This window comes from Sorex araneus, chromosome 2, assembly GCF_027595985.1.
Source record: "Sorex araneus isolate mSorAra2 chromosome 2, mSorAra2.pri, whole genome shotgun sequence".
In the NCBI taxonomy this organism is placed as follows: Eukaryota; Metazoa; Chordata; class Mammalia; order Eulipotyphla; family Soricidae; genus Sorex; species Sorex araneus.
This window is the reverse complement of record NC_073303.1, coordinates 107481290-107500903: the sequence shown is the minus strand read 5'-3', so window position 1 is coordinate 107500903 and position 19614 is coordinate 107481290. Positions and strand designations below refer to the sequence as shown.

General features: G+C 39.8%; 1 protein-coding gene across 1 annotated transcript in view; it reads right to left on the bottom strand.

The window, feature by feature from the left end:
* Nucleotides 1-344: 344 nt before the first annotated feature.
* Nucleotides 345-19614, bottom strand: part of MRPL13 (mitochondrial ribosomal protein L13) — a 39763-nt gene continuing 20493 nt past the window's right edge. Inside the window, exons 6-7 of the mRNA XM_055127622.1 lie at nt 15968-16089; nt 345-628 (exon numbers count right to left, since the gene is read on the bottom strand). Coding sequence (XP_054983597.1) covers nt 607-628; nt 15968-16089 — 144 coding nt within the window. The 3' untranslated portion in view covers nt 345-606. The remainder of the gene's footprint in view (nt 629-15967; nt 16090-19614) is intronic.

The window sequence follows — 19614 nt, the reverse complement described above, 5'->3', positions numbered from 1 at the left end:
ATCGTGGCAGGGACAGCGAGACTTCAGCCAGTGGAGGCACTGGCTCAGGGCTGGGGAAGGAGAGGCTGGAAGTGACACAGAGAAAGAGAGGAAGCAGTTTGCTAATACCAAAGGACCAACCTCCCCCTGCTGAACTGGAAAGGTGAACTCAGATCAGTGGGAAGGAGCACTGAAATAAGTCACTGAACGAACTCAATAAAAGGCTCACCGAAGGGGGACCGTGAGGCTGTGGTTGGTTTTGCCACTGCATGAGCTGAAATTTGAAGCTAGCTGTGTGGACGGATGGGCACTTGGCAACCTGCAAAGACAGTGCTACCTAGAATCGGATTTTCCATTCAATGCAGTTAACAGGCTAAACCATTTTATTTGTTTCATCTGAAGAGCATTCAAATTAGTTCAGTATTAAAACAATTGTACAAAAATAACGCATCAGATTGTGATTTCTTATTGAAGGAATGTCCCTTCCTGACTTTTCCTCATATACTTCCGGCACCCCCACAGGCTTCGGGCCACACTGGAGCGACTCTCTCGTTCGGCCTGAGTGGTGAAGAAACTCATCTGGAGGACGATTTAATCACCTTATTGTTGTCTTCTGATATTTCCTTTCTAGAGTCGATAATCTTCGGGTCTGAAAGATAAAAAACGAAAATTCCTTCATGAGTCATTCTTCCATCTTCTACTCCTTGATGAAGGAAGACTATTTTTCTCATTTTAAGTGAAAATAATTGTTCACCAGGAAATAGCTACAGATACAGTGTGTAAACTTTTGGTGAAAAACATTAAAGCTAAATCATTACAGAATGGTTAAGTCAAAAATCCTCAAGTTCTTCTGAGAGCATACATATACGTCACTTGCAACTATGCATAAATGATTTAGTAACTCAAAACACCCAAATTTACTTTCTTTTCTCTCTTTTTTCTTTCTAGGTCACACCCAGTGGTACTGAAGGACTATACTTGTGTGTTGCTCAGGGGTTGCTCCCTGTGGCACTCAGGAGACCCCGTGATGGGGTCAAATCCAGGGTTCCTGCATGCAAAGCTTATGCTCCAGGCCTCTGAACTTTCTTCCCTACCTCCCCCCTTCCCCATCTTTAAGCATTCTTCCACAAAATCCTATTGAGAGGGTTGCTGTGACTTTAAAGTTTATATCTAGACTTACTTAATAAGAATAACTTTAAAGTGAATAAATTACATTTATATTTACCTATTTATATTACTGTCACATGCTAAATTTAATTTTATTAAGATACATATACAAAATAAATATACAAAAAAGGGCAATACAGCCCTTTCATATTTTAATTATAAACTTGTGACTAATCTTACCCTCATCAATAATTTTATACAGTAGCTTCTAGTAGTAAGTTAAAACAGGGAATATTTTCAAGGAAATGTGAACTCATACCAGTGGAGAAATGAAGACTAAGAAATTATAAAATGAAAAATATTTTAAAGTCTTATTTTTTACATAGTATGTTATACAGATGGAATCTTTAGAAGAAAGTAAGTAAACTAGTTTGGAAATAGCTGTGAAAATATTTGACAGTTAGAATTTCTTTAAAAAGGCACCTCAGATAGAGAAGGGAACACCAAGTAGAGGATGTTCGGGAGGACCCATTTGGGTTGGAAGATGTGAGCTGAAAGTAGACTATAGACCAAACATGAAGGCCACTCAATACGTCTATTGCAAACTACAACACCCAAAAGGAGAGAGAACAAAACGGAATGCCCTGCCACAGAAGCAGGGTGGGGTGGTGGGGGATGGGGTGGGGGTGGTGAGAGGGATACTGGGTTCATTGGTGGAGGTGAATGGGCACTCCACTGGTGGAGGGATGGGTAATCACTGTATGAGTAAAATGCAAACACAAAAGTTCATAAGTTTGTAACTGTACATCACAGTGATTCTCTAATAGAAAATTTTTAAAAAGTACATGAACTCAGTTTGTTCTGAAACAACTTATCAAGAAAATACTTGATACTTAGAATTTATTTAAAAAGTACATGAACTCAGTTTGCTCTGAAACAACTTATCAAGTTCCTTTCTACATTTACAGTGTGTTGTTTTCTTAAACAAAACACAAGATATTAGAAAGCTCAGCTACAAAGACCAATAGTGTAGTGGTGGAGTAAATGAAATATATTCCATTTTTCAGTTATTATTCAACACTGAGGACCACAGGCAGTGATCTGGGACACTAGGCAAATAAGCTTCATCATATCAGTCATCCTACAACAACAAGAGACATTGCAGGATTTTGTCACTGTTTTTGAAATCTTTGCCCGAGTGTAAAAACTGCATCCAAAGGCTGGGAAATGAGTGTTTGATACAACAGCTGAAAATGGCCTCAAAGCACACAAACCCTTTTAATCTCTGGTATGTGACTTAATACAATGAAAGCAGTTCCCAGTCAAGATACACCAGTGGACATATTAAGGAACAATTTATTCTCCCGTCCAGATGGTTCATATAATTATGAAAGAGAAGTGGTGATGCCATTGGAAAGAAATCTTCCAAGCTGATGTCCCAACAAGAAGCCTCTGGAACTCAGCTCAGTAAAAGGAAACGTGGTCAGTCACAGTCAAGCTGCTTCAATACCACAGACTAATTTATTAGGTAACAATGATGATAAACGCACCTTTCAGTGAATAAAAGGAAATGTGTGCAAAGGCTGTAATCTGTCATACTCTGACAATGACTCACGGCAATGAGGGGGCTCATAAAACCCATGTTTCAAGATTTTTCGTTTTCTTTTTTGGAGGAAGTGAGGAGGCAAGAAGCTTGGTTCAGGACTTAGGAAACAGAAAAAGAACATTGCTGGGCTCTAAGAGGGTGGCAGGGGACAGGGGAGAAACCAGGGAGAGGATGAAGGAAGGTGCCACTGGAAAATGACAATTCATGGATAATCACTAATTTTCAACTGAACTCAGGGGCCAGCCACACTATTAAATTTTTTTTTTTCGAGACAGAGAATACAGGCAGAAAAAAGGAATTCCAAAGGGGAGATCTTGGCCATTCCACTTCCATATACCAAGTAGTCCTGCTTCAAAATATTCAGTAGCCTTCTACTACTCTGTCAAAGCCCAGCCACGCAGAACATAATCCTCTGTGACAAGAGCTTTTCGATGGAGTCTAAGGTGTTCTCTGTATATGACCACGCCACCTGTGAATGATCGTCTACCATCTTCTCCAAGCTGAATGCCTTTTTCGACCTGTTGCTTCGGCTGACTTTCAACAACGTATTGAATAAAAGTGGAGAAAGTAGACATCCTTGCCTGATCTTATAGAAAGGCTTTCAGCTTGAGTATGATGTTTGCTATGGGTTTGTTATATGTGGCTATTACTATATATTCATATATGTTCCTCCCACCCCTATCTGTTGAGGGTTTTTATCATACCTGGATGCTGAATCTTATCAGGGTCTTTCTAAGCACCAATTGATACAATCATATGATTCATGATTTTTATTTTTACTTCTGTTGATACGATGTGTTACATTAATTGATCTACATAAATTAAGCCAACTTTGCATCCCTGGAATGAATCCCTCTTGATTGTGCTGAATCATCCTTTGACATCTACTTATAGTGTATAATCCTTTGATATACTGTTGGGTTCAGTATGCTAAGATTTTGTTGCTATTCTTTATATTAATATTCCTTAGGGATATTGGCCTGCAATTTTTTAAAAATTAAAATATGCTTGTGTTTGGAATTAGGATCAAGTTGGCTTCACAGACTGTCAGAAAAGATTCTTGCTTCTACTTTGGGATTCTACTATAATTCCCGTAATCCCAACCCTGCCACTCTCTCAGGCTTTGAGGTTAGGTTGTTTATTCTTGTTTTCTGATAAAAGTTTGCATTTCTATAGTACTACTTTTACTGAGTCCGACAGGTTCTGACAGTTTGCACCTTCATTCTCATTTGCATCAAGGAATGTTTTCAATTCTTCCTTTAGCCAAGGGCTATTTAAGTGTATCTTGTTCAGTTTCCAAATGTAAGTTTCTCCTTTGGTACATCTACACAATGGAATACTATGCAGCTGTTAGAAAAGATGAAGTCATGAGCTTTGCATATAAATGGATAGACACGGAGAGTATCATGCTAAGTGAATTGAGTCAGAAAGAGAGAGACAGACATACGAGAATTGTACTCATCTGTAGAATATAAAACAACAGAATGAAAGACTAACACCCAAGAATAGTAGAAATAAGTACCAGGAGACTTGCTCCATGGCTTGGAAGCTGGCCTCACATACTGGGGCAAAAGGCAGCTCAGATAGAGAAGGGAACACCAACTAAAGTGTGGTTGGAGGACCCGCTCCGGATGGGAGAGGCGTGCTGAAAGCAGACTATAGATTGAACATGATGGCCACCCAATGCCTCTGTTGCAAACCACAACACCCAAAAGGAGAGAGAGAAGAAAAGAGAATGCCCTGCCACAGAGGCGGGGTGGAGGGGGGGGATGGGATGGGGGGATGGAGGGATAATGAGGTCATCGGTGGTGGAGAATGGGCACTGGTGGAGGGATGGGTACTCGAGCATTGTATGACTGAAACACAAGCACAAAAATATGTAAATCTGTAACTGTACCCTCATGGTGATTCATTAATAAAAATTATTTAAAAAATTTGTTTCTCCTGCCCCCCACAATCTCTTTTTTTGGGATCACATCTGGCAGCTGCTCAAGTGTCACTCTTGGTTCTGTACTCAGGAATTACTCCAGGTGATGTGAAGCGAGCCATATGAATGCTGGGGACTGACCCCTGGCTGACCACATGCAGGGTTTCCTACCCACTGTCCAGAGCATTTCCTGGCTTCCTTATGGTTAATTTCTACCTTCATGGCATAGTGGTCTATGTACTTGATATAATTTCTATTTTCATGCTTTGTAGTATTAAGATTATGTCCCAGTCTGTTGTCTATCATGAAAAGTATTCCATGTGCACTGGAGAAGAATGTGCATTCAGCTTTTTGAGTATGGAGGATCCTGTACATGTAAATTAGTTCTAGTTATTCCAATACCTTGATTAAGGTATTTAAAGAAATTAAACCAAGATATATACATATGGTTGTCTGTCAAAGTTCAACTAGAGAAGGAATATTATAATTCCATTAAGGTATTTTTCCATGAGGAAAATAAAAAGCTTTACATTTCAGTTGCAAACCCATCAAATTGGGTACACTGCTGTTTCCTTGCTGATGTTCTACCCTTTTGATCTGTCTAATGGTAACTCCAGTCCAGTCCGGTCCAACTGGGCTGGAGCAATAGCATAGCAGGAAGGGTTCTTGCCTTGCATGCAACCGACCTGGGTTCAATTCCTCTGCCCCTCTCAGAAAGCCCAGCAAGCTACCGAGAGTATCTCACCTGCATGGCAGAGCCTGGCAAGCTCCCCATAGCGTATTCAATATGCCAAAACCAGTAACAACAAGTCTCACAATGGAGATGTTACTGGTGCCCACTCAAGCAAATTGATGAGCAACGGGTTGACAGTGACAATGGTGACAACTTGGTGTTAAAGTCTCCCTCTGCCATTGTGTTGCTGCTGATGTATATTACCTTAGGTCTACTAACAGTTGCTTTAAAACTTTGCTCTCTCTCCATTTGGTGCTAAAGTGTTGATAAGAGTTAAATCTTCTTGATTTACTGATCCTTTATCCAGTATGCAAAAACTGTCCGTATCTCTTACTTTCTCTTTTTCTTAGCTTGACCACTATTTGGTCTGACACAGGTATAGCTATCCCAGCATTTCTTAGTTTTCCATTACTTTGTATGATTGTCTTCCAACATTTGACTCTGAGCCTGAGAGTTCAAGGAGAGCAGAAAGATGGATTTTGTTTTCTGATCCATTGAGCCATTTTATACTTTTTAATGACATGCAATTCAATGATACTTAGAGATGCTATTAATATCAAATAACCTGTTGCCATTTATCTACAGAGATTTTGATTTCAAAGCTTAAAATTTTAAGCTCTTAAGTATGTGCTTGAATATATACTTGAGACAAATGAATTTTCAAACAATTTGCCATCCTAAAACATTCTTTAATTTTCTAATGTATACTCAACTTTCATATCTATTAAATATTCCATAGGAACAATGTATTTTGTACTTGTCATCAGCAGAAGACTCTGTAAAATATGGCTTTTAAAATACTATTAGCACCTTTGCAAGTGTAGAAACAAAACTTACAAAAGAACCTCTAAGATACGGAAAACATTTGTAATTGCTCAAAACCATGTAAAATCACATTACATTTCACACAATCCTCAATTTTTAGAATAAATTCTTCACAACAGACATTCCTCTGCAAAACACTGCCTGCAACTCATTAAATGAACAAGCGAAATGCTGCCAAAAGTACAGTCTCGCATTCAGAACACAGAAATGACATAGGTCAAAACATTTACATTATCCTGAAAATGGAACATTTCTATAAACAGAATTTGTCTTCTGATTTCAGGAAAAATGTTTTAGGAGATTACAGTTTTCATTATAGGCTGGTAGAAAAATGCCATTTAGTGAATGAAATTAAACCAAGATATATACACACGATTTTCTGTCACAGTTCAATTAGAGAAGAAATATTATAAACCCATTAAGGTAATTTATTTTTCTATGAGGAAAATAAAAAGCATTACATTTCAGTTGCAAATCCATTAAATTGGGTACATCTTGATTATTTTATTCTCCCATAGGTCTTACGTCTATCACACCTATATTATGTTTCTCAGTGTGATGCAAACTCCAACAAAACATTTTAAAAAGCAGATAAAAGATGCAGACAGTGGAGTTATCTTGAGAATATTAAAGTGTCAGTTTGATCTGAACTTAGAGTTATTTCCATTATGTAGATGAAATTTTATAGAACAAGCCCTTCCAGGAAACCAGCAACATCACATCTTCCTTGAACTAAAGATTTTAGCTTTATAGATAACAATAAGGCGAAGTAATGGAATCTTTGTGCTCATTTCTCTAGGCTTTACACCACCAGGCTGATCAAAAAAAGGTCAACAGGGGCCAAAGAGAGAGTACAGCAGTAGGACATGTCCCTGTATGAGGCTGGTCTGGATTTGATCCCAGGCACCCCATAATGGTCCCCACACCCCCACCAAGCATGATCCCTGAGCGCAGAACCAGAAGTAAGCCCTGAGCACTGCTGGATGTGCAAAACAACAATAAAGTTTAACAGTGCGTTTATTTTATTTTTTGGATGGGTGTGTGTGGGTGGCCTACACCTATCTGTGCTCAAGGCTTACTCCTGGCTCTGTGCTCAGGGATCACTCCTGACAGGGCTCAGGGAACTCTATGGAGTTGTGGGCACTGAATCAGAGGTGGTCACAAGCAGGGCAAGAGCCTCACCCACTCACTCTGGCTTCCATTAGTGCTTTTTAATTTTTTTTTTTTGGCAGGGGAGGAGGGAGCAGGCACACCCAGCTGTGCTCAGATCTTACTCCCGAAAAGGCCTAAGGACCCATCTGGGGTGCCAGGAATTGTCCCTGGGTCAGCCACGTGCAAAGCAATAGCTCTACCCTCTGGATTATCTCTCTGTGCGCCCCCCCACTGCCCCCACAGTGTTTTATTTCTTCCTTCTTTTTAAAAATAAAATATAAACTCCTACAATTGTTTAGAAAGCTTAAACCACACTCTTGGGGTTTGTTTACTCTTTTTGAGTCCAGAAAGAGTTTTATTGGCAATAAGGCTAAATTGGAAAATGGTAGATAATGGTAGATTCATATCCTTCAATTAACCATCTTCACTTACTATTAGTTAAAAATTAAATAAGAATTGTCATTACATTAATTACCAATTTTCAACAATATGCTTTGTTAACTATAAATGTAGATAAATTTTATTTTAAAAAATAGTATTTCTATTTTTACAATCAATCCTAATCTGTTCACATTCAAAAGAACAGTGCAGTCTGGAATGCCCACTCTGGACAAAATCCAGTGCTGGAAATACTGAGGTCTGCTGATGGAAGCCAATGCTGAGCGGGCTGAGAGGGAAAGTTCAAATGCTCTCCAAGTCCAGCTAATAACTTCTGACTGTGAAAAGCAGCACAGTAAGTTGAATCATGTAGGAAAATTCACATGACTTGGACTAGCAGAAAATAATGGAAAACCTTAGAGATATCCAGAATTCAGGTTTTTTTGGAGGGGAGGTAGGGGCACATCCAACTGTGCTCAGGATGTACTCCTCGATCTCCATTCAGGGATCCTTGCTGACAATGCTGGGGGTGGGGCGGGGTGGGAGTATCACATGTGATGCTGGGGACCAAACCCAGGACAGCCACGTGCAGGGAAAGTGCCTTACCCACTGTGCTATTTTTCTAGCCCCCAAGCTTCTTATAAAAAGGTTCTGAAAAAGTAAAAATCCCATACTGTCTTCAATTAAGTCTCTGATCTGAAACACATTTAATAAGGTCATTGGTATAAATTTTTTCCTGGATATTACTTAGAAGTGAAAATTTAGGGCTAGGGAGGTGACTCAAAGGACGGAGAACAGGCTCCTGTGCACACAGTGGCCCAGGTCTGATCCCAAACACCACACAGTTCCCCAAGCGCAGCGGGAATGACTCTGAGCATGAAGCGCCCCCAGCCCAGTGGGGGTGGCCCCCAAATCCCCTTGCCTGAATATAACCCTCTAAAAACTATTTTATTCGTTTTTTAAATGTTGTATTAATGTCACTGTGAGGTACAGTTATAGACTTACAAATTTTCGTGATTACATTTTGGTCATACAATGTTCAAGTGCCAGTGCCCATTCTCCACCAGTGCCCACTCTTCACCACCAATGTTCCCAGTATCCCTCCCACCACCCTCGCCCCTTGCCTCTGTGGCAAGCACATTCCCTCCTACTCTCTTTCTCCTTTTCGGCATTATGGTTCGCAATACAGGTACTAAGTGGTCATCATGTTTGGTTCATGTCTACTTTCAACACGCATCTCCCATCCCAAGTGAGCCCTCCAAGCATCATTTGCTTAGTGGTCCCTTCTCTATCCCAGCCATCTTTTCCCCCAGTTTCCAAGCCGTGTAGTGATCCTCCTGACCCTTATCTCTACTGTCCTTAGGTGTTAGTCTCCTGTTATGTTACTTTATAGTCTACAAATGAGTGCAGTCATTCTATGAGATCTCTATAAGGTTACCCATGACATTCTTCAAATAAATTAATCAAACACTCCTGAAATTATATGGAATGACAAGCCCCCATGAATAGCTAAAACAATTCTTGGGGGTAAAAAAAAGATGGGAGGCATCACCCTAACCTTAAACTGTACTACAAAGTGGTAATAATTAAAACAGCATGCTATTGGAACAAAGGCAGATCCACAGGGCAGTGGAATAGGGTTGAATATCCTTACACACACTCTCAAATATATGATCATCTAATCTTTGATAATGGAGCAAGAAATGTGAAGTGGAGCAAGAAAAGCCTCTTTAACAAATGGTGCTGGCAAAACTGGACAGCTGCATGCAAAAAAATGGGCTCAGACTTTACCTAAAACACAATGCACAAAAGTCAGATCAAAATGGATTAAAAAACTTCAATATCAGACCGGAATTCATAAAGCACCATGATGAAAAGGTTGGCAAAACCTTCTACAACACTGAAGCTCTTCATTACTAATCATCATGGAGATGCAGGTAAAAACAACTATGAGATACGACCCACATCCAAAGAACAAAAGCAACCACTGTTGGTGTGGATGTGGGGAGAAAGGACCCTTCTACACTGCTGGTGGGAATGCTGACTGGTTCAGCCCTTTTGGAAAACAATATGGACGATTCTCAAAAATTCAGAAATTGAGCTCCCATTTGACCCAGCAATATGACTTCTGGAATTAAATCCCGGAGAGGCAAAAAGGTATAGTCGAAATGACATCTGCACTTGTATGTTCATCAAAGCACTGTTTACAATAGCCAGAATTTGGAAAAAACCGAGTGCCCAAGAACAGATGACTGGTTAAAGAAACTTTGCTACATCTACATAATGAAATACTACGCAGCTGTCAGAAAAGATGAAGTCATGAACTTTGCATATAAGTGGATCAACATGGAAAGTATCACATTAAGTGAAATGAGTCAGAAAGAGAGAGACAGACATAGAAGAATTGCACCCATCTGGGGAATATAAAACAACAGAATGGGAGACTAACACCCAAGAATAGTAGAAATAAGTACCAGGTTTGCTCCATGGCTTGGAAACCGGCCTCACATGCTGGGGGAAAGACAGTTCAGACAGAAAAGGGACCACCGAGTAAAGTGTGGTTGGAGGATCCGCTCCGGATGGGAGAGGCATGCTGAAAGCAGACTATAGATTGAACACGACGGCCACCCAATACCTCCATTGCAAACCACAACACTCCAAAGGAGAGAGAGAACAAAACGGAATGCTCTGCTACAGAGGCGGGGTGGGGTGGGGGGAATGGGATGGGAGGGAGGGAGGGATGCTGGGGCCATCGGTGGAGGAGAACGGGCACTGGTGGAGGGACGGGTACTCGAGCATTGTATGACTGAAACACAAGCATGAAAATACGTAAATCTGTATCTGTACCCTCACGGTGATTTAGTGATTCATTAATAAAATTATATAAAAAAATAAAGGTATCTTTAAAAATGAAACGTTATTGACCAATCAAGTGGAAAGAGAGATACACAAATGGGACTATCTTAAACTAAGAAGCTTCTGCATCTCCAAAGAAACAGTGATCAGAATACAAAGTCTACAGAATGGGAAAGGATAAAGCAATAGCATAGCAGGTAGGGCGGATTCAATTCCTTTGTCCCTCTTGGAGAGTCCGGGAAGCTACCCACCCGCAGGGCAGAGCCTGGCAAGCTACCCGGGGCATATTTGATATGCTAAAAACAGTAACAAGTCTCACAATGGAGACATTACTAGTGCACTCTTGAGCAAATTGATGAACAATGGGATGACAGTGCTACAGTGCTACAGTGCTACCCTTCTAAGGAGTTAATATCAAGGATATGCAAGGCACTGGTTGAACTCTACAAGAAGAAAATAAACAATCCCATCAGAAAATAGGGCGATGAAATGAACAGAAACTTTTACAAAAGTTTGGTCAAAAGGGACATGAAAAAATGCTCTTCATCATTAATCATCAGGAAGATACAGATCAAAAGAACAATGAGATATTATCTCCCACCACAGAGACTGGCACACATCAAAAAGAACAAAAACTGCTGTTGGCATGGATGTGAGGAGAACAATATAGACATTTCTTAAAAAAAACTAGAAATTGAGCTCCCACTTGACCCAGCAATACCACTTCGGGGAATACATCCTGGAGAGGCAAAAAGGTACAGTAGAAAGACATCTGCATTTGTATGTTCATTGCAGCACTATTTACAATAGCCAGAATCTGGAAAAGACCCAATTGCCTGAGAATAGATGACATCTACACAATGGAATACTATGCAGCTGTTAGAAAATATGAAATCATGAAATTTGCATATAAGTGGATGGAAATGGAGAGTATTAGGCTAAGTGAAGAAAGTCAGAAAGATAGGGACAGACACAAAAATCTATTTTAAAGAGTATTAGCTTTCATATCAGAGGTATGCATTTAAGCTTAAATCTTTGCTTTTTTCTAGAGCTATACAGAAGATAAAGAAAATAAAAACCAACTCCTTCAGTGCAAATGTTTTCCTTTTCAGAGTTTGTTGGGCTTGGGGGTCTCATCTGGAGGTATTCAGGTGCTACTCTTAACTGTGTTCAGTGGAACTTCTGGTAGTGCTCGAGTCCATTGCAGTAGTAAACTGTACTGGAGTTGGCCGCACGCAAGGGAAACACTTTAAGCTTTCTCTATTTCTCTGGCCACCACACACCAACTCCTCTTTACTCTTTTTTGGTTTGGGGGCCACACTCAAGAGTGATCAGAGCTTACTCCTGGTTCTATGGTGAGAGGTCACTCCTGATGGGCTCAGGGAACCATATGGGGTGTCAGAGATTGTATCTGGATTGGTTACATGCAAGGAAGTATATCTGTTGTACTATAGCTCTGTCCCACACACCAATTTTTTTCCCCAAAAATATTCTTCCTAGGAAAATTTTTATTTGCACAAAATTTTCTACAAGATTTTGTGCAAATAAAATATTTGTCTTTAAAATGAATCCAATTTTTCTTTTACCTTACATAATGAAAAATTTCCATTAGGTGACAGCATTATAATTTCCATAATTTTTGTGGTTTCATATTACGTTGACAAAACTGCAATGATAATCACTGATAGTACTAAAATAAGTTGTCCACGGTAAAGTAAAAAATCTCAGGCAGGGCCAGATCGATAGCACAGCGGGTAGGGAGTTTGCCTTGCACGCGGCCGACCCGGGTTCGATCCCCGGCATCCCATACGGTCCCCCAAGCACTGCCAGGAGTAATTCCTGAGTGCAGAGCCAGGAGTAACCCCTGAGCATTTCCCGGTGTGACCCAAAAAGCAAAAAAAAAAAAAAAAAAAAAAAAATCTCAGGCAACTGAATTACAAGGCAAAGCAGTGCAGTTGTTTCATTATTTGAGAAATGAATTTTAAGTGTGTCCTCTACAATTATGATGTGTACAATAATTGTACAATTAGAAAAATACTTAATTATAGCTTTGTAACATAGCAACTCTAGAATATGTACAATAACTATATATCCATGAGATATGGAAGATACTAATATACTAAGATATCTACTACATTAAGAAAGTGAGGTGCATAAGCTATAGCTCTCAGGTGAGAAATGGCTTCTTTCATGGTTTTCTCATAAATATCAGATTATTTTTTCTCCTTGTTTATCATTTAAGAAAACACTGGAGTAATAATCAAGCATAAGGAAACTCAATATGCTCAAATAATGTCTGTGAAAATAGAATTTTTCCAAGTGCTTTTAAATACTTTACGTAAAACTCCAATGATGGCAGTTTTTAATTATGATTAAAACAATTTTCTCAAGTACTGATTGGTTCAAGTTTTTGACAGCTGTTATGAATGCTCAAAAGTTTTAGCCTCTAATGTAAAAGCTGTACTAGTTCCAATTAAAAATGTTTATTTTTATATTATAAACCTATTTAAAAGTTTTTGCTACAGAAACAAAAGTCAAAGTCAGTTATTTTTATGTCCATTTATTTATGGTGCAATCAGGTATATCTATTACAGTGAGGACTCTGCAGACATACCATCAGGTCTACCTTGAGTGAGTTTCAATTATTACATTCCCAAGGAAGATTATAATCTTGGCTGAGCTATATTTTTGCTGTGTGTGCCACACCCAGTGGTGCTCTAGGGACCTGTCAGAGCCAAGGACCAAAACCTGGACGCCTGCATGCCAAGCATGTGCGCCAGCCCTTTAAGCGGTCTCCCCAGTCCCTTGGCTGAGTTTTTAAAGAATAAAAACATATTTTACATAGGCTTCTTTTTCTTTTTTTGGCTACACCTGGCTGTGCTCAGGGATTACTCCTGGCTCTGCACTCAGGAGTTACTCCTGGCCACGCTGGGGCGGGGGCGGGGGGGCGGGGGGACCGTTGGGGTGCCAGGGGTGGAACCCTGGTCTGCCGAGTGCAGGGTAAGTGCCCCACCAGCTGGACGAGCACTCCAGGTTCAAAAGCTCCTTTTTCAAAAGGAGATGCACAACTTTTTTTTTCTCATAAAAACTTATCTACATTACATTTACATCAAATATTTTAATTCCCATTTGAATGTATATTTAATGCCAGACCTTTACAAAAGAGCAAATGAAAAAAAAATGGCACTTTAATAGGGTAGTCAATAATCAGGTGAGGCTACTGAACTTTAAATTAAAATACAATAATTTAGTTCTTCAGTCAGATGAGCTACCTGTGACCTATCCAATAGTTTCTGTGTTAAACTGCAAAGATAATGAGCCTTCTCAGCAGTGTAGAAATTTTTATTAGCTCTACACTAAAAGATAACCTATGTCTTAGATAGTAACTTTTTAGTTCATTAAAAAAATGCCCATTATTTTTCCTCTGGTCATATGCATTTCATGGTAATAAAAAAGTAGAAGGATTTGTTGTCAGTTCTAGTGTGTATAAGGCTGAGATGCTGAATGATTTATGTTAAGTAGCCAGCATACCTTTCTGGTGATATACCCTCTAATTTCAGTAGTATGTATACTGTTATTTTGGGACCAAAGTTAACATATGTGGTGGGTGGCTCCTAGAGATGAAAGATTGGAACTTTAGCAGGGAATAAAGGAAAGTTTGGTGTTTAATGCATATTGTGGCCATAGGAAAACTTGGAATAAGAGAAAGGGCAGGAAAAACCATTCCCAGAGTAGTAATTGAAAAAAAATATCAAGTCGCTCCAAGTTTTTCCAAAAGGCTCCTTGAAAATTACTATAGTTAAATAAGAATTTAGATCAGAACTCTGACTGTAATAACATTAAATATACTGGTATAAATTGCTAATCCATTACCTACTACCCATCACAATATCTTGCACAGAAGGGATGGCTACTACTTATTTATAGAAAAAACAAAATACTTAGAAGTTTGCTTCTGTACAAAGAACACAGGCTTTGAAATCAAACACCAGATACAATCCAAGCTGCACTACAAACCAGCTGACCCTTGGCTTACTCTAAGAAATAAAAATGATATATTTATCTTTTGTGACTGTGGAGGGTTTACACAGACTGCACAGAAACCAATTAGCACAGAGTAGAGCAGCTGAACCATGCTAGTACACGGTCATTAATAATAGGTGGCTCATCATTAGCATATTTAACAGAGGAGAACCTTGAGAGCAAAGTCATAGACATTTAGACAAAATGCCCGTATCCTAGCATGTACGGTAAGACTGACAGTTACTGTACAAACACGCAATACTGCTTAGAGGGACAGGTTAAGGTTTTCAGAATCTGGGGAACCTCTTGGCCCAAAGAGCCAACAGAGAGAGAAGGAATTTCAGAACAGTGAGAGCGGTGTCCTGGAAGATGGGCTGCCTTGTGCAGGTCAAGCACAGGTTATGTGTGGTTTTTTCCAGACCCCCTGCAAATTCTGCCACTATTCCTGAGGCCTGATGGTGCAAAGTGCTGTTCTATGCACTGGGGATTCAGCCATTGGGAAGAGGCAGCCTTTGTTCTTACAGGGCTCCAGGTATTGGCAAGCAATGAACTTACAGCACTACAGCAGGACGTATTTGGCACTTAGTCTGCTCTTGGTAGTAGGTATGACTTAAAGGAGATGACATCAGAATTTCAGATATAAAGCAGAGTACCCCAAACCGATTTGGCCTACTCCCCATTTTCCCAGTGCCCCCCAAAACTACCTAAACAAACAGAAATTGTCCCCCACTTTTCCCTAATTGCACCTAAGACTACTCCACTCCCCTACCATCCTGGGGTGCTGGCAAGCAATAAGCCCCACAATTTGCTTTACGCAGAAGTACTGCTAGATCAGTGGACTGGGAGGAATGTAAGTGCGGGAGAAGCCAGGTCATGGAAAGTTCTAGAAGTCGAACAAAGACGTCTGGACACAGAAGGAAGAGAGGAAAGCAAAGTGTTTTCTTTTTCCTGTTTCCAATTTAGATAGACTGTCCAGAAGTAACCAGAATTAAAAGTTTTCATTATGTGATACTCTTGGGTTAATCAAACAACCTGAAAAATGGCGATTTTTGTTTCAGGTTACTGCCAATTTATTTCTCATTCCCTAAGAGCACAAGTAATGTCAACCCAAACAAAGTGTTTGACAGTTACAAATGACAGGCACACATGCACATTCTTGCACTTATCTGCATGGTCTTAAGTGTTAGATACGTTGTATTTTAATATCTACCTTTAGAGTTTATTTGCAGAGAGAACTTACAAAGTATACCTAAGGGCTTGAAAAAAAAATTCACATGTATTATTTTCAAGGATCTTACCATCTGACTAATTAATAGGGAATAATAAACTCCCATTTTTTTTTAAGCAGTAAAAATAGAGACAAGGAACAGAAAAGACTTACGGGGACCACACTCGTGGGAAAGCCTCGATCTCTTCTTGCGTGTACTCATCTAGACGTCGGGGTACTTTGCGTGGCTGGGGAAGCTCTTCCACTAAATTCTTAAGAATATCTTCTGGTATATCCTGGATGAAACAAAATCTCTGGCTTTATTTTTTTAAAAGCATCTTCCATAGCAATCAATCAGCAATATTTAATATTGGTAAAATTAGTAACATTATTAATAAATATTAGTAAAGAATGCTTATAGAATGTGGAAAACTATATCATGATGCCCGAGATTCTCTAAAGAGTACATCAGATCAGTAAGTAATCTCATTGTAAAAAGAAATACTATATACTTATTTGGTTTACAGGGGCAGAGTTTGGTGTGAGGTGCTGGGCAATGCTGTGCCACTTCCAGTACTGTGCCTGATGGTCTGGTACAGGTGCTGGGCCACCCCCAGGGCCAGACCCAGCAGAGCTGTGAAGCTGTGGTGCCCCCCACCTGCCAACCCCCTGCATCTAAAATGCAGTGGTGGGATAACTCAGACCCTCACACATGTCGGGCATCTTCCTGGCCCCTGTTATTATGAGAACTATCTTTACCACAATTAAATATAATGTGTCCTAATGCCTTAACAATGTCCCAAACTACTGTCCAGGGCCAGAGAGAGCACAGGGGTCAAGACTCAGGCCGTGCCAAATATCAGACTCTGGAAGCAGACACATTATATTTAACTGTGGCAAAGATAGATCTCATAATAATGTAAACAGCTTCAATTCTGTTACCAAGGTTTTGCTATTTTCCCCCTAAATATGTTTAAATTAATTCTTCTGTAAAAAGGTGCTGCTTTGCTGCTTTGGCTCATTGTGTTTCTTCTGATGACTGCAGGTACTAAGTAAATTGCTTCTTCTGCTATAACCTTTGCAATGATACTCCATGCTGTTCCAGAACGGCGGGGGTGGGGGGACGACGACTTTCACTGCAAATCTGCTGAATGGAAATAATTTAAGTGACAAACATTTGCGGGGCTCCTATGACCCAGAAATCATGAGAGGTGATGCATAAAAAGGTAAACAAGAGGTCATGTTTTCAAGAGGCCTGTAAATTTAAGCCACTTGTCTACCTGCAATCTCCCCGAAAAGTCCTAACCCCTCAGCCCATTCTCCAATTTAATTTCTAAACACACACACACACACACACACACCTTGGCTTAGAAGTGATCACTCTCCTGACCTCAGCTACACTCATCCTAATGCCTTAACTAACTGTGTTCTCCATGTCCCAAGCTACTCTCCAGGGCCAGAGAGAGTGCGGGGACTAAGGCGCAGGCTCTTGGAACAGTCAGTGTTGGCAGGGTTCTTGCTGAGACAGAAACTCTCATCTGCTGCTGGTGGGTGGGAATGTGGTTGGGCTCAGCCTCTATGGAAAGCAAGATGGAGGATTCTCAAAAAACTAGGAACAGAACGCCTATACAATCTAGCAATACACTTTCAGCATCTACCCCTAAAATACAAAAGTATAGACTCAAAAGGTTATTATATGCACATCCGTGTTCACCAACACACTTAGTACAAAAGTCAAGATATGAAACAACTCTTTAAAAAACAGCCTCCCTACTGATGAATGGATCAAGAGGTTGTATATCTACTCAGTGGAATACGATGCGGCTTTAAGAAGGAACAAAATCCAGCTCATGGTCCCCATTGACGTAGCTGGGAAGACCCCCAGCACTACCAGATGTGTCCCTGGAGGCCCTTAAATGCCACAAAGGTGGCCAAGATGACCCCAGGAACCCCAGGGTCTGCCCAAGTACTGTCATTTCCTCCTGGGGTTCTCACACAGACTACCGGGATGGCTGAAAACTGTGGAAAAAAACAAAAGCCCAAGCTAACGAACCCAACCCAAATAGCTGGGAAAATGAAATAAATAAGTCTGAATGTAAACAAAGAACATAGACAAAGAACAGAACATATATTTGAGAGATATTTTAAAAAGAGCAGGAAGCAGAAATTGATTAGATATAGAGAATGAAGAACATGAATAAAAAAAGGACATTTAAAATGAAGAACATAAATAATCAAATAATTAACGTGTATATTTTGCTTCTGAAATAGAAATAAGGGAAGGGGAATTATATTATGTGCCAGGATGACCAATTAATTTTGGAGACTACTGAAGTAACAAGATATTGATATACAAGTGTGCCATTGGCATTTTCATGGGGAAGGTAGATATATTTCTCTCTTCATTATAGTCTGTTCCTAGAAGTTTTCCAAAAAATAAATAAAACATTTGTATACTGATTTCTGTGCAAAAAGCACTGTTATAACTGGCAATCAAATACTAAGGGAAGAACATGAAACAAATTACTGCCGTGACCAATCAATGTTTTAAGAATCAAAATAAAAATTTAAACTATTAGGCCTTGAAATCTAGTACAGAGGGCAGGGCCCTGCCTTGCATGCAGTTGACCTGAGTTCAATCCCTGGCTTCCCGTATGGTTCCCAAAGCACCACCAGTAGTTACTCAGCGCAGAGCCAAGAGTTTGGGCTACTATAATAATATACAAACCACAATATAAATACAATATATGCCACCAACAACATGCTTCTTTAGTGAGAAGCATTTCAGAATATTTAATATGATTCTCCCAGCACATTTAAATATGTAAGTACAATCACACAGACAGAACAAGCAGAGGATGTCTGGACATATGAAATATTGTTATGATTCACTTTTGATTTATTAAAGGATACTACTGCCAGTTATTTAAGAAAATTCATCAATATTTCAACTTCTTTGGGAAGCCATAACAAATATCCCTATTATTTGCAAAGACTATTTCAAATGTTGCCAAGTGCTCACTCAGCACACAGAAGGGGGAACACAGTGGGCTTCGAGAAAACGCTTATTGAATTGAAAAGAATTTTGGCTGAAATTCGGTTACCAAATTTCCCCCATGAAATGAGCTTGCCAAATTTCCCCACTAGTAGAGGAATACATGGAAAGAATGAATAAAATCACGACAAAATGAAGAATGAAGATACCAGGAAGAGGGGAAAGTGCCTCCTTGAACCCTTGTACAGAGAAAGTAATTCCAAGATGGTAACTGAATGCATATATCGAGAGAGATAAAAGTTTTAAGTGCAGGGGCAGGGAGAAAAGTCTAATGGGACATCTGCTAGCATATCCTTACATTGGGGAGGCCCTGAGTTCTACACTGGCACCACATTTCCCACCCCTCCACTCCAGCACTACTCATACGGCCCTTGAATAGAGAGAGAGCATCTACAAGCTCTTGCTTTTGAGCATGGAACTGTCAGCTCAAGAATAACTAGAGTGGCCCCAAACTTGGCTGGGTTGGCCCCTACTAAAATATAAGTCCTTAGGTCAGGAAAATGGTATGGCAGGAAAGGCATTTGCTGACCCAGGTTTTTGAACCTTGGGAGTCTCCAGAGGTAAAAACAAAAAACGAAACTAAAAACCAAACCAAACCAAAAAAATACAAGTACTAGGCATAGAAACAATAACAACCTAAGAGGAGAATAAGGGAAAGAGTTAAAGGGGAAGAAAGAAGGATCAGAGAAACTAGATAACCATTTAATTTATTGTTTTCTTGCGATTTTTATTATTTATTTTTATTTTATCCTCCCTTCCCTCTTGC